This window comes from Cyprinus carpio, chromosome B1 (genome assembly GCF_018340385.1).
Source record: "Cyprinus carpio isolate SPL01 chromosome B1, ASM1834038v1, whole genome shotgun sequence".
Taxonomy (NCBI): domain Eukaryota; kingdom Metazoa; phylum Chordata; class Actinopteri; order Cypriniformes; family Cyprinidae; genus Cyprinus; species Cyprinus carpio.
In genome coordinates this window covers 7746017-7758765 of record NC_056597.1, presented here as the reverse complement: position 1 = coordinate 7758765, position 12749 = coordinate 7746017, and the positions used below count along the sequence as shown (strand labels likewise).

The 12749-nt window shown below is 34.8% G+C and overlaps 1 protein-coding gene across 2 annotated transcripts in view; it reads right to left on the bottom strand.

Moving 5' to 3' along the window:
- Positions 1-1067: 1067 nt before the first annotated feature.
- nlgn4xa (neuroligin 4 X-linked a) overlaps positions 1068-12749 on the bottom strand; it is a 107716-nt gene continuing 96034 nt past the window's right edge. For both annotated transcript variants that reach the window (XM_042716430.1, XM_042716431.1), the window contains one exon: positions 1068-3649. In XM_042716430.1, the coding sequence (XP_042572364.1) occupies positions 2761-3649 (889 nt within the window). In that variant the 3' untranslated portion in view covers positions 1068-2760. The remainder of the gene's footprint in view (positions 3650-12749) is intronic.

Here is a 12749-nt window from a genome sequence, read left to right as displayed (position 1 = left end):
TTCACAACTTTCTACATCCCCTCTTAGCTTATCTCAAAATCTGAGTTGGCAGTTACACAAAAAGGAACTGCAGGTTGGAAAATGAGAGAGTGCTCTGGAAAATGATGAACAGATGAACCGGCATTAGGGGAAATATTTGTGGACCACCTGCAGAACAGCTGATCAATTTCAATCTTAATCTAAATTAATTAATTAATTAATTTGTGTGTGCATATAGCCACGTTATGCTGAATAAATAAATAAAGAAATAAAGAAATAAAAAAGAAGAGGAAGAAGACGATGAAAAAAAAACACCTGAAAAAAAAAATTAGGAGACTTGATTGAACCTGAAGGACAGAGGTGTCAAGAACAGCAGAGCTGTTTGTCTATTCATAGAATGTTAATGAGAAATACTGTTCACATCACTTGTCAAGAGGGATGGGGTGCAAAAGAAACTGAATAACAGGCATTCCTGTTTGTTTATTTGTTCTCAGCTGTCATAGGTTGATATAGGAGCCAGTGATAAAGAACATGACTTTGTTTTGTATAGGATTTTTTTTTTTTTTCAAGGAGCCCTGCATCTCTTTGAAAGTACAGACAATGATTGTACTTCTTAAGAGAGAAAGTAGTATGAGGGAAGGCAAAGCAAGCAAGCATGAGTGAGTTTTCTGCCCCCTACTGCTGTCTAACTGATTTGGCTTTGCTTGACATTATCATGAACTTTTAAAAGAACAGAGGTCATCTTGTAACAACCATAAAAATTACTGATTTTCAAATATAGATAATCTACTATTAACAAGACATGCACAGGGCACTGACATTGAAAAAAGTGCTGTAGCCTTATGGTTGGTAAATAAGTTAAGTTGGAATTCAAAACATGCAATGGAGTGGGAGATATTTTAATGGGCTTATCAAATATAATAGGCAAGTCAAATTTATTTTTCATTTAAAATGCATTAAAATGTTTACCAATGCTAAAAAGTGCTTTTACTGAGAAAAGAAACAGCTTCATATTGATATCACATACTAGGTGCATATCAGTTTTTCCATTTAAGTTCAACAAAAAGTCAATAAATCTGAAGACACGGTTTTAGAAAATACTGTGATATTTTATTAAAAATGCGGCAGAAAATTTTTATACAGGTGTCCAGCCAGAAATATCATCTATCACTTAAGGCAAAAACTGCAAACAATATAAGACAAACTATTATTTAGAACCCTACATTTGACCCTTGTTGTACTGACAGGTAACAAACCAAGGGCTAACATGAATCATGAACTGATTTAATATACAAATGTATCTTTATAAACTCATTAGTTCATTTATTTTTAAATTCTTTCTTGCGCTTTCAACATCTTTGTTATAGGATGCAGAACTGAAAAATATCAGGGTTATTTTTTTTTTTCTTTGTTTGTATTTATAGTAATCATAATTATTTGTATTTACACTGATTCACTTACGTTTTAACCCAAAATATCACAAGCCTGGCACAATACTTTACATATTGCTAGCATGTTACGAATAGAAATATCTAACATATACTTCTTTACAAACATATCCAACTAATATAGATACCCAAATCCACTGCCTGTGTTATTTATTTATAGATATTTTTAATTATACAATGCTGGTCACATCTGAAGCTCAGGCAGTGATGATACAGATAAAAAAAAAAAAAAAAAAAAAAGTAAAAAATAGAGAGATTTATGCAGGTAAAACGAATTGGACGTGGGTAGAAGTTGCCATGATTTGCATCCATCCCACCTTCCTCCATCAAACCAGCAAATGAGAAAAACGTTACAACTACTCTCTGAACAGCTTGAATAGGCAACCTCACCCAGCACTGTAATGTAATTAGAAGCAATATTTCATTTTTAACATCTGTATGGGGTCAAGGTATGGGGTTATCAAATGTAAAGCAGCAATCAAACATGCAATATTCGTTAAACATTGGGACAAAGGAACACTCAGATGACTGAAATGGATATTTAGAGGCTTTGGAATAAGAATACTGTCTTCTCCTTTATTTATTTTTCATGTGTAAAGGCTGTTTAGCACAGACATAATTTCAAAAATAAAAACAAAAGATAATGATTGATATATTTACACGCACCTTAACGAAAGCGTAAGCTCATAATAGTCATATTTTCAACTAAACAACAGTAAAAGCTTTTGTAATTCATTTTATATTTGTATTTGACTCACAAGTATTTACATTTTGTCACCTTTACAAATTTTTGTTATAATTACATTTCAGGCTGGGATTTTTCAGTTGAGTCCACAGGTTCGGTATGTGACAACACTCTCAGAAAATAATATTAATGTGTTTGTCTGAAATATAGTTCTCATATAATAACATTGCTCTCATTGTTGCTCTTGGTATATGACATATGGTATGGCACATACAAAGCTTCGTCAGAATCTTCAACCTCTCTCTCTCGTTTATGTAGTATATGTTGTCTACGCAAGCAAAATAGTCCTTCAGAAAGAGTTCTCGTCTTTTGGTGTAAAGTCCCCTGCCCTAAACAAGCTTGGCTCCAAATAAAGTATTACTTTAGTGACATTCGTTTTTTTTTTTCGCAAGTACAGTAGGTCATATTTGACTTTGATATATTCTGCAAGAAGGCTTCATAAGAAAATAACTTCTTATCCACCAAGGTAAGTCTCAGAGTGGAACAAAGTCAGCACAGTTTGACACCATGACAAACAAAGGTCCTTAACCCCCAGTCTCTTAGTAGACCATGTCCTATAGTTCTGATCTTTCAGTGCACAGTACAAAGCTATACCCTGGTGGTGGAGTGCCCATGGGGCAGGTTGGTACTGTTCTGACTACCTCCGAACGTGTTAAAATCGTGCAGGGACTGAATTCCGGCCAGATTGTTAGGAATCATTGTTATGGTACTTGGTGTCATGAGCGGCATGTCGTCAGGCGAACGTCGTAGAGTAAGTGTGTAATCGGCTGGGCAGGTAAAACGAAGTGTATCGTGAGTTGGCAGAGAATCGCACTCATGATGGTGCTCGTGTTCCATCTGCTGCTGTTTCATCTGGAGTGACATCATCTCCTCACTCTGCAAATGTGCTATGTCATTAGCAGTAGCCGCTGCATTAGCCGGTGCAGAGTTCCGCTGCGGGCTGGACCCACGTCGGTTGGATTCATGTCGACGCTTATCCTTCTTGTAGTAGAGTGCTGCGAAGGCCAGAATGTTGAGGAACAGGAGAGAAGCACCCACCGCGATGGTCACGCTGAGCTCGGTGGAGTAGTCTCTCTTTGTCTCGATAACCACCGCAGAGTCGTCGCCCAGATCATTGCCTTTACGCTGGTCTGTAGTTTGTTTGGTGTTGGCGGGAGGTACACCAGGATGGCGTGTGGTGGACGGCCATGTTTTCCCTAGTCTCTTAGTGTACGGGAATGGCGTAGTATCCTGAGGAGGTATCTTAGTCGTGGTCGAGACATATTGAAAGAGTTCATTGATGTTATGAAGATGAGGTACCAGCTCTAACCAGAAGGCAACCTTAGTCGCACGATAGTGATCTCTCACCCTTGGCTTCAGTCCAATGTGTAAGTAGAGCTGGTCTTTGGGGTTGTATTTAGACCAAGCCACTTCCTCGAAGCGGTTAGGTTTTGTGTGGATGAATTTGGTGTCTTGTGGAACTGGCTGATTCGGATCCCTAAAACGAAAATTAAAAAAAAGAAATCATCAAAATTTGTTTCAGTAACAGTTCAGAAGCAAATAGCTTTATAAATGCAATGCAGTGTGTGGTTTAAAATTGCAGTGTTAAAGAACAAGTCTACACAGATGCTCATAAACCCACATACATCAATAGCTTTAACCTCTGTGCACTGTATGTGTTTATGAACACACATATGCTATAATAATAGCTTAACCTTAGGTTGTTGAACCTAAGGGTATTATAACATAGAGATGCCTACTACATTTGATCATTTGCAAAGATTCATGACCTCAGAGTGTTCTGGGATAGGATGCCTCTTCATCAGTCTTTTTGCTCAGTTTCATAGCACACAAAAAAATCTGCTCAGTATAATTTCATAACTGACACGCTTGAACTAAAAAATACAGAACTGCTCTGTATTTGAACAGTCATTACTGGTATAGCTTTCCTAGCCACAAAAAAGAACATACCTAGTGATAAAGGTTTTAACCGGAAAGCCAATTTACCACTCCTACACATTATTCAGTCTGGGAACAGCAGACAACCTAGCCGGGCATAAAAGGTTTCTAAATATGGAGATGAGGTGGTAAAAACCGGGCCGGCATTTCTCTCTGAGTGCATTAGCGTTGTCAAGGTTTGTTTCTGAAGCAATAGCTTCACTTCTCTGCAGATTTTGCTCAAATTTGTTTGTTTAAAAATTGGCCTCAGTAGTCATCTTTTGTCATCAGGCATTTTTACATAGCATTGCAGAGCACAAATATTTTGACGATAATTTGGCATGACAGAAAGGAAAATAAGTAGGCTTTACAGTGGTTTAAAGATATTGAGAAACACAGTTTGGAATGCATGCACTTAAACCTTGAAGGCTTGTGAGGACAAATTTACCTTGTTATTATTTGTTTCAATATGTTTTTGGGGACAATAGAAATAAATGACCAAATACTAAAATTTATAAGAAATGAAAAGAAATTGGTCCTTAAAAGAAAGACCAATTCTAACAATTAACTTATTAGTATGCATATCAGTGTTCATTAGAAATTATAAATCACATATTAATGCCTTATTCTGCATGACCATATTTTAGATCCTTTAATCCTACCCATTAATAAACAAATACCTTACCAACTATTAATAATGTTAACACTTAAGTGTAGAGACCAATTCTCGCTATTAATTTGTGCTTATTAGCATGCCTTTTATTAACATAATGGCTGTTTATTAGTGCTTATAAAGCACATATTCTGCATGACCATATTCTACATCCCTAATCCTACCCAATACCTTAATTTAACAACTACATTACTTACTACTAATAAGTGGCAAATTATGAGTTAATTGAGGCAAAAGTCATAGTCAATGGTTTGTTAATAGCAAGAATTGGATCTTACAGTAAAGTGTGACCTTAATAAGCAGCAATAACCAGGAGTTTATTAAGGCAGAAGTCGTTGTTAATAGTTAGTTAATAGTGAGAATTTGTCCCTAAATTAAAGTCTGATAATGGTATTTTGAAATTGAAGGAACCCCAAAATCCTCAAAAAAAAAAAAAAAAGACAAGCAGCCATTATGCTTATTTGAAAGCATTTTTGCAGCCATTTATGTCCCCGTTGATTTAGATGTACCCACCCTGGACCCTGAAGACATTCCCAGTGTCCTTAATCCGACCCTGACAGACCGGGCAGTTAGGTTGAATGCATGTCTGACAGATCAGATCTAGAGAACAGTGCCACTCAGGGCACTGAATATGGTGACTCTCCCGGGGGCCATCACTAAAGCATAAGGTTTAAATGTAAATTAACCAAAGCTTAATTTGAAATTGTGTTGCAAAGCCACAGATTCTTTATTCATTTACCTTATCGCTTTAATTATTAATAAATGGTTTTGTGTCATGGATGAATTGCTGCTATAGATTTAAACGTTGTTATGTAAATATGAACAGTCTCTAGTGCGTAAATATCAATATCAATCAGGCTAAATGGGAGCATATCAGGGATTTGCATATGTAGGGATTTATGATATAGATAGCAGCTATGTAGTTGTTCCTATAGCAGCTTAGTGTCATGCTTTCCATTAAGTATTCTGAAAATAGAACGCTAATGTAAATTAGCTTGTATTATTGTATTACAAGCTGGCTGATTGCTAGTTTCAAAATGGCTCATGCAAAATACTCACATGCATTGCACGCAACTGTACATATGATGATTTCAGTCAAACAATCTTCCAAACTATTTCAAAGCTTTGTTCAGCTGCTACTCATTCAGATTATTATGGCTCTTGAACGGCGTGTCATTGTGTGAAACTTTCAAGGATGACAGATTCAGTGTTCTGCTGGTCTACTTGGCCTCATTTTAGATTATTATCATATTTAATAATAGCAGAAAATGAAAAAGTCCCATAAAGAATTTGACTGCTTGAAATTCCATGATATGGCCATATGCGTTGTTGTGACATGGTGTGCTGTTTTATCATTAAATTCCAAGGTGTGTTGAAAAATGTGCATGACTGAAATCGAACAAGAGCCCTTTTCACATTACTAAGAGCAAAACAATACATTAATGAAAATGATTAAAGCACAGCTAAATAACTGAAATAATTTATGCTTTCAAAGGTGCATAGATGAATAATAAGTGGATGAAATGGATAAAATTAATAAGTTGGTTTAAGAATTTAATGATGGAACCATGTGTCCAACGGGGAAAATAAATACATACATACATACATACATAAATAAATACATACATAAATAAATAAATAAATAAATAAATAAATAAATAAATAAAGGTTTATCTGTCAGTATAGGGGCCTAAAGGAATAGTTTACAATATTCCTGTCATCATTTCCCTCATGTCATTTCAAACCTGCATGACTCTCTTTATATTCATAGAACACAAATGGTGATATTTATGTGATTTTATTAGAAAGTGAATAAGGACTTTGGCTGACATATTGACTACTTTTTGATGCTTTTTGGTCTTTTTTAAGCTTGAAAGCACTAGTTCCTGTTTATTGTAATTGCATAGAGCAAATCAAGTAGTTAGTCATAATTTTGTGTTTTATGGAGAAAGAAAATTATATAGGCATGGAGTTATGTGAGGGTGAATAAACAATGACACAAATGGCATTCATTTTGCGGGTAATATATTCCTTTAAACTGTGGCAATGATGTCATGTGATATTTTAGATGTGTTACTGATATCAAATGGAAGGCAGCTGATGGCAAATGTTAAATTTATTCATGGTTTTGGCTATATTATTTATTATGGCTTGCAAGGTAAATTATTGTGGAAAACATAATATATTTTTCTTTTCCACAAATGATCTTCTCAAAGGGCACCATCTCACTGCAAGCATATATATGGCAGGGACTCAACAATCTAATATAGTTACAAGCAAACATGAGAGAGAATAAATAGTATTTCAGCTGTTTGCTTTAAGCTCTGGTTATGCTTATATAGGTACAGTATGTAAGCAATAACAATACTAACTAGATAGTAAAGTACTGTATGTAGACAAATTTTTTAAGTTGGCTTGAAAAAGCCTAGCCAGAAAGTTTGACGTAGTTTTAAAAGCTCAAAGTTTGAGGGTATTCAGTTTTAACTAATTTGAAGTAGTTTTAAAGTTTTGAAGGCAATATAATCTATCAGAAAAATAGATAAATAAATAGACAGATAGATAAATAGATAAGAAATAGTAAACTTGCATGTTGCTAACATGATTAGTGAGTGACTAGTATGTCACTAGCATGATTAGAAAGTTACTAGCATGTTGCTAGCATGTTTCCAGCATGATTAGCATGTCGTTAGAATGTTGTTGACATTATTAGCAAGTAACTAGCATGTTGCTAATATGATTAGAAAGTGACTAGCATGTTGTTAGCATGTTTCTAGCATGATTAGCAAGTGACTGGCAAGTCGCTATCATGTTGTTAGCATGATTAACCAGTGAATAGCAAGTGACTGGTATGTCGCTAGCATGATTAGAAAGTTACTAGCATGTCGCTAGCGTGTTTCCAGCATGATTAGCATGTCATTAGCATGTTGCTGACATTATTAGCAAGTAACTGGCATGTTGCTAACATGATTAGAAAGTAACTAGCATTTGGTAGCATGATTAACAAGTAACTGGCATGTTGCTGTCATGTTGTTAGCATGATAACAAGTGGTAAGCATGTTGCTAGCATGATTAGCAAGTGACTAGCATGTTGCTAGAATGACTAGCAAGTTACTAGCACGTCATTAACATGTATCTAGCATGTTGCTAAGTTGATTAACAAATGACTGCCATGTTGTTAACATTACTAGCAAGTGACTAACATATCGTTAACACGATTAGCAAGTGACTAGCATGCTGTTAGCATGATTATCATGTTGTTAACATAATTAGCAAGTGACTAGCAAGTGACTAGCATGCAATTAGCATGATTAGCAAGTTCCTAGCATGTTGCTACCATGTTTCCAGCATGATTAACAAGTGACTAGCATATTGCTAGCATGATTAGCAAATGACTAGCAAGTCTTTAACATTTCGTAAGCATGATAACCAAGTCACTACCATTTTGCTAACAAGTTTCTAACATGTTGCTAACATTATTAGCAAGTTACTGGCATGTTGCTAGCATGACTAATAAGTGACTAGCATGTTGTTATCATGATTAGCAAGTAATTAACATGTTGTTTACATGATTTTAAAATGTTGCTAGCATGATTAATAAGTTATTAACATGTTGCTAGCATGATTAGCAAGTAAGTAGAATAAAAACACCAAAAACCAGCCTGTACTGCCAAAATCACTTTAAAACCAGCTTGGGAGACTAGCCAAAGCATCCAAGCTGATTTTTTTTATTTATTATTATTTTATTTATTTTTTTTCTGTAGGGATTCTGTAGGGATTGGAAAAGATATAGCAACCCATGTCAGACCAGTCTGAAGGTACTGAAGGTTTGGTGGTTGTAGCAAGAAGAAGAAGAAGAAGAAGAAGAAGAAGAAGAAGAAGAAGAAGAAGAAGAAGAAGAAGGTTAAAACGGATTTCAGTAAGTTGGCTTTTTCAAGCCAACTTAATGACTATTTCAGAGAATTCAGACCTGAGAAAGGCAAGCAACGCTCTAAGCTATTTACCCACAGAGCCAATCTACAGCTCCTTAATTTCTGTGTTCCACATAAGAGCAGCACTTAACTAAAGTGGCACAGTGTACAGCATATTTCACATTGCATCCACTTTGCTTTTATCATTTGTACAATCACACAGTTAGATGCATTCAAGAGAGATGAAACTGTGCACACAAAATTAACAGACAAAAATAACTTTGCATTTTAAAGACAACATTAAATGTATATTGCTATTGTGATGTATATGTACAGTATAAACAGTCAAATATACAGTCAAATGGCTTAACAAACAAGTAAAAAATAACGAGTTATAAAGTGTACAATAAAGTACAGTCAAATCCTTATATTATAATCACATTGCACTTGAATAAACTAAAAGGTGTAATCTGTCGATTGTCCTGCAGGTGACCGCATAAATATGTCACTTAGGGCTTTACGATTACTCCAGAGCATTCGTAGATCTAAGATGATTTTCAAGTGGAACTTAAGTTACGGTGCTTTCGGGAAATAGCCCTTTATATTAAGATCAGTCATCCGATCGTTTTTACAGACTTTTTCGGCTTACAAAGTTTTTGGGAAACGCAACCCAGACCAATTGGTGAGCTACTGTATGCAAAATGGAAGCAGAGCAGAAAAGTGGTGTACCTGTTTTTTTAATCACTCCTAATTGCTCAGAATGGGGTTTCTACCACCAGTGAGCATGGAGCAAATAGAAAGCGGTAAACGGGAAATCTTTTAGTATTTACTGTGATATATAATTTTATTTTACACAATGCAACATACAGGGCCGGGATGTCAGTCACCATTGGCCGTTTCACATAACAGAAATGCTTGTTGTCCTGTATAAACTGATTTTATTTGTTATTTTACTGAATTTAATTGGTTTGGATGGATGTTAAAATGTGTTATACTGATATATTTCAGCTTGAGGTTCGCAGTTCCTCCGCCAAACATCATTCCAACACTAGCTCAGATTTTAGCAATACACCAGCATGAGAGCCAGCACTATTTCATTGGAGAAGCTTTTTTTTATTATTATTTATTTATTATTTATTTTTTTCCTTATTTGTTTGTTAAATGAGTTTAATGGTATGCATGAATAATAATAATAATAATAATAATAATAATAATAATAATAATAATAATAATAATAATAATAATAATTATACATTTTTACAAATGATCTATATATGTTGCATTTACAGCTGTATTCATCCAAAAAAAAAAAAAAAAAAAAAGTAAAAATTACCTAGAATAAGTCAACCCATTATGCTAAGTTATATTAAACTCAAAATTGGTTTCAAAACATCTCAAATAGGGTTACTTTCATTCCAAGACTTTAACAATTTAACAGTCTGGAACATGAACGTATGTATTTATGTAATTGTATGTATAATCTTCTTTCATTCAGGCTATTTACAATGCTGGAACAGGTCACAGTTATTCAACAGTTGGACATGCTGTCCACCAACAGTTCTGAACAGTTTAGTGCACTACTGAAGCTGTTTGTATTACTCCATTTGTCTGTGTTTGCAACATTCCAGACAAGCTGCCAGTCTGTGCGTCGCTCAGTAACACCAAACATTTTACAAACTGCATAGCCTTGTGCCTACAGCCAAATCACAGCCACGCTGATATTCAGTCAAACAGTGCTCATATTATTTAATTATTGCCTGAAGTATACAGTCATCACAGGTTTATATTCAGATTGTTCACACTGTAGGCAATGGTACTTTCTTTTGAATTACAAAAACCTTTTCCATGGTTAAATCCACCGTATCCTTAGACAGCATCAGGGAATGTTATGCTTCATTTCAGTCAGTGAGTATACTTCTGTAATGGCTGAAATCCATATTGATTTTCACTTTCATTAACGGATTTGACTCTCCCAGCCAGAATTTGGCAAACGGTGTGATTCCATGATGCAGAAATGCATTTACTTAAAGATCCACTTAATGGTGTGTGCAGAATATAACTGGGAATAGTCATTTCTTCACATTTTCTTGTGCTTTCTGAAACTAATATCTGTGTATAGCCATTATCGTCATGTGTAATGTAATGCACAATACTGATAATATTTCAGGGCTTGTAAAGCTAACTGGTGTGTTATGCTGTAACAATAAACAACTAAACTGCACAAGCATTCAAGCAGGAAGTGTCATATAAAGAGTCGTTTACATCACCTCATTCAATTCGTAGCATGACAAGGTGATATTACTAAAGTGGGGTACTGTTGGATCTTTTTTTTTCTTCTTCTTCTTCTTTTTTTTCCCCCCAGCATTACCCAATCACTGAGTAAGTGGTTAGTTTAATTTTCAGGGATCCAGATATATCCCTGCCCTCAAAAGACCCCTCAGCAGCAGTGTTACTGCAACCCAATCGAAAATCAAGCTGGTATTGGGGAAAAATCCACGCCAATAGTAAACAAAGATGATAAACGATCAGAGAAAGAACAAACTGGAATAGAGGATACTGAAGTAGATGGTGAAAGTGAGGCAGCTGTAGAAAGCTACACTCAGATGTCCACTATGAGTTCAGAATATGCTCATCCTGAAAATGATTCAGACAATAATCTGGAGAGTTTAGGGAGTCTGTCGGATGGAGAGGATTCTGAAAGAACGGAATCATTTATCCCTAAGTTGTATGTAATGAAACCAAAGGAGTTCGTAAGCCACAAATTAAGGCTTTCTTTCCAGATTTGAAGCGGGTTTTGGTGTCTGGTAAAACTGCAATGAGAAAATTAAGTTTTGATGAACTCAGTAGGCAGAAGTGGTATCGCCTTAAAAAAGTAATAACAAAGGTGGAAGGCATGACTAATTGTGATGAAAAAAAAAATCTGATTATTACAGAATGAGGAAGAAATAATTTATTGCTTTTTGTTTGATACGTTTTTTTTCTATAGTAAACACTATGACATCCTTGAATTTTGGATCTCTAAATATTAATGTATGCCTTAGTGCTGAAAAAGGACTGTTTTGTTTGATTTTGTAGGTTTGAAAAAAAAAAGTGTAGTTTTCTCCAAGAAACGCACACAGTTATGGACAATCAGGCACAATGGTCGAGTGAATGGAGAGGCCAAGCTTTCCTTAGCAATGGATCAAATGTTAGGGCAGGGGTGGCAGTTCTTATTTCCTCAGATTTACAAATTCAAGATAATAAGGTCACAGAAATTATACCTGGCAGAATGCAAATGTTAGATATTAAGTTATATGACTTATGTTTTTATCTTATTAATGTTTATGCTCCAAATGATGGTGTAGAAAGAGTATATGTATATATATATATATATATATATATATATATATATATATATATATATATATATATATATATATATATATAAATGTTATCTCAGAAATCCCAAATAATAGAATAATAATTTTAGCTTGTGATTTTAATTGTACTCTTGATTACACTATGTATAGGAATCATGTTGAGCCTCACTTAAATTCTCATGCTGAAACTCTCAAAACCAGTATCATAGTCCAGTAGTCCAGTATCATAATCTCATTGATGTATGGAGAGAGGCTTTTACAATTAATATACATGGTTAAAAATTAATGCTAACACAGTTTCTGGTGCAAGACTTGATAGGATTTATGTTCCAATGGGTAATAGAGGAAGAATTTTAATAGTTATATTTCACCAACGTCACTTTCTGATCATCACTATATTGCTGTAACTATGTCTATAACACAGAGCACTTCCTACTATAATTATTGGTGGTTTAATAATAGATTTAATTAGATTTTTTTTTTTTACTCAGTTTTCGGGAGAGTGGAGAGAAAGAAAGAAAGACACAGTACAAAACTCTAGGCCAGTGGTGGGACATTGGAAAAGTACAGATCCAAATTGTTTGCAAACAATATACAAGGAATCTTGCGGTTGAAATAAGAGGAAAAAGTAATTTTTTTTGAAGCAGCAAATTGTTAAGTTGAGCAGCTTTATTGGTGTGGGTGAAGATACAGAGACTGCAAAGATACTTGGAAAGTATA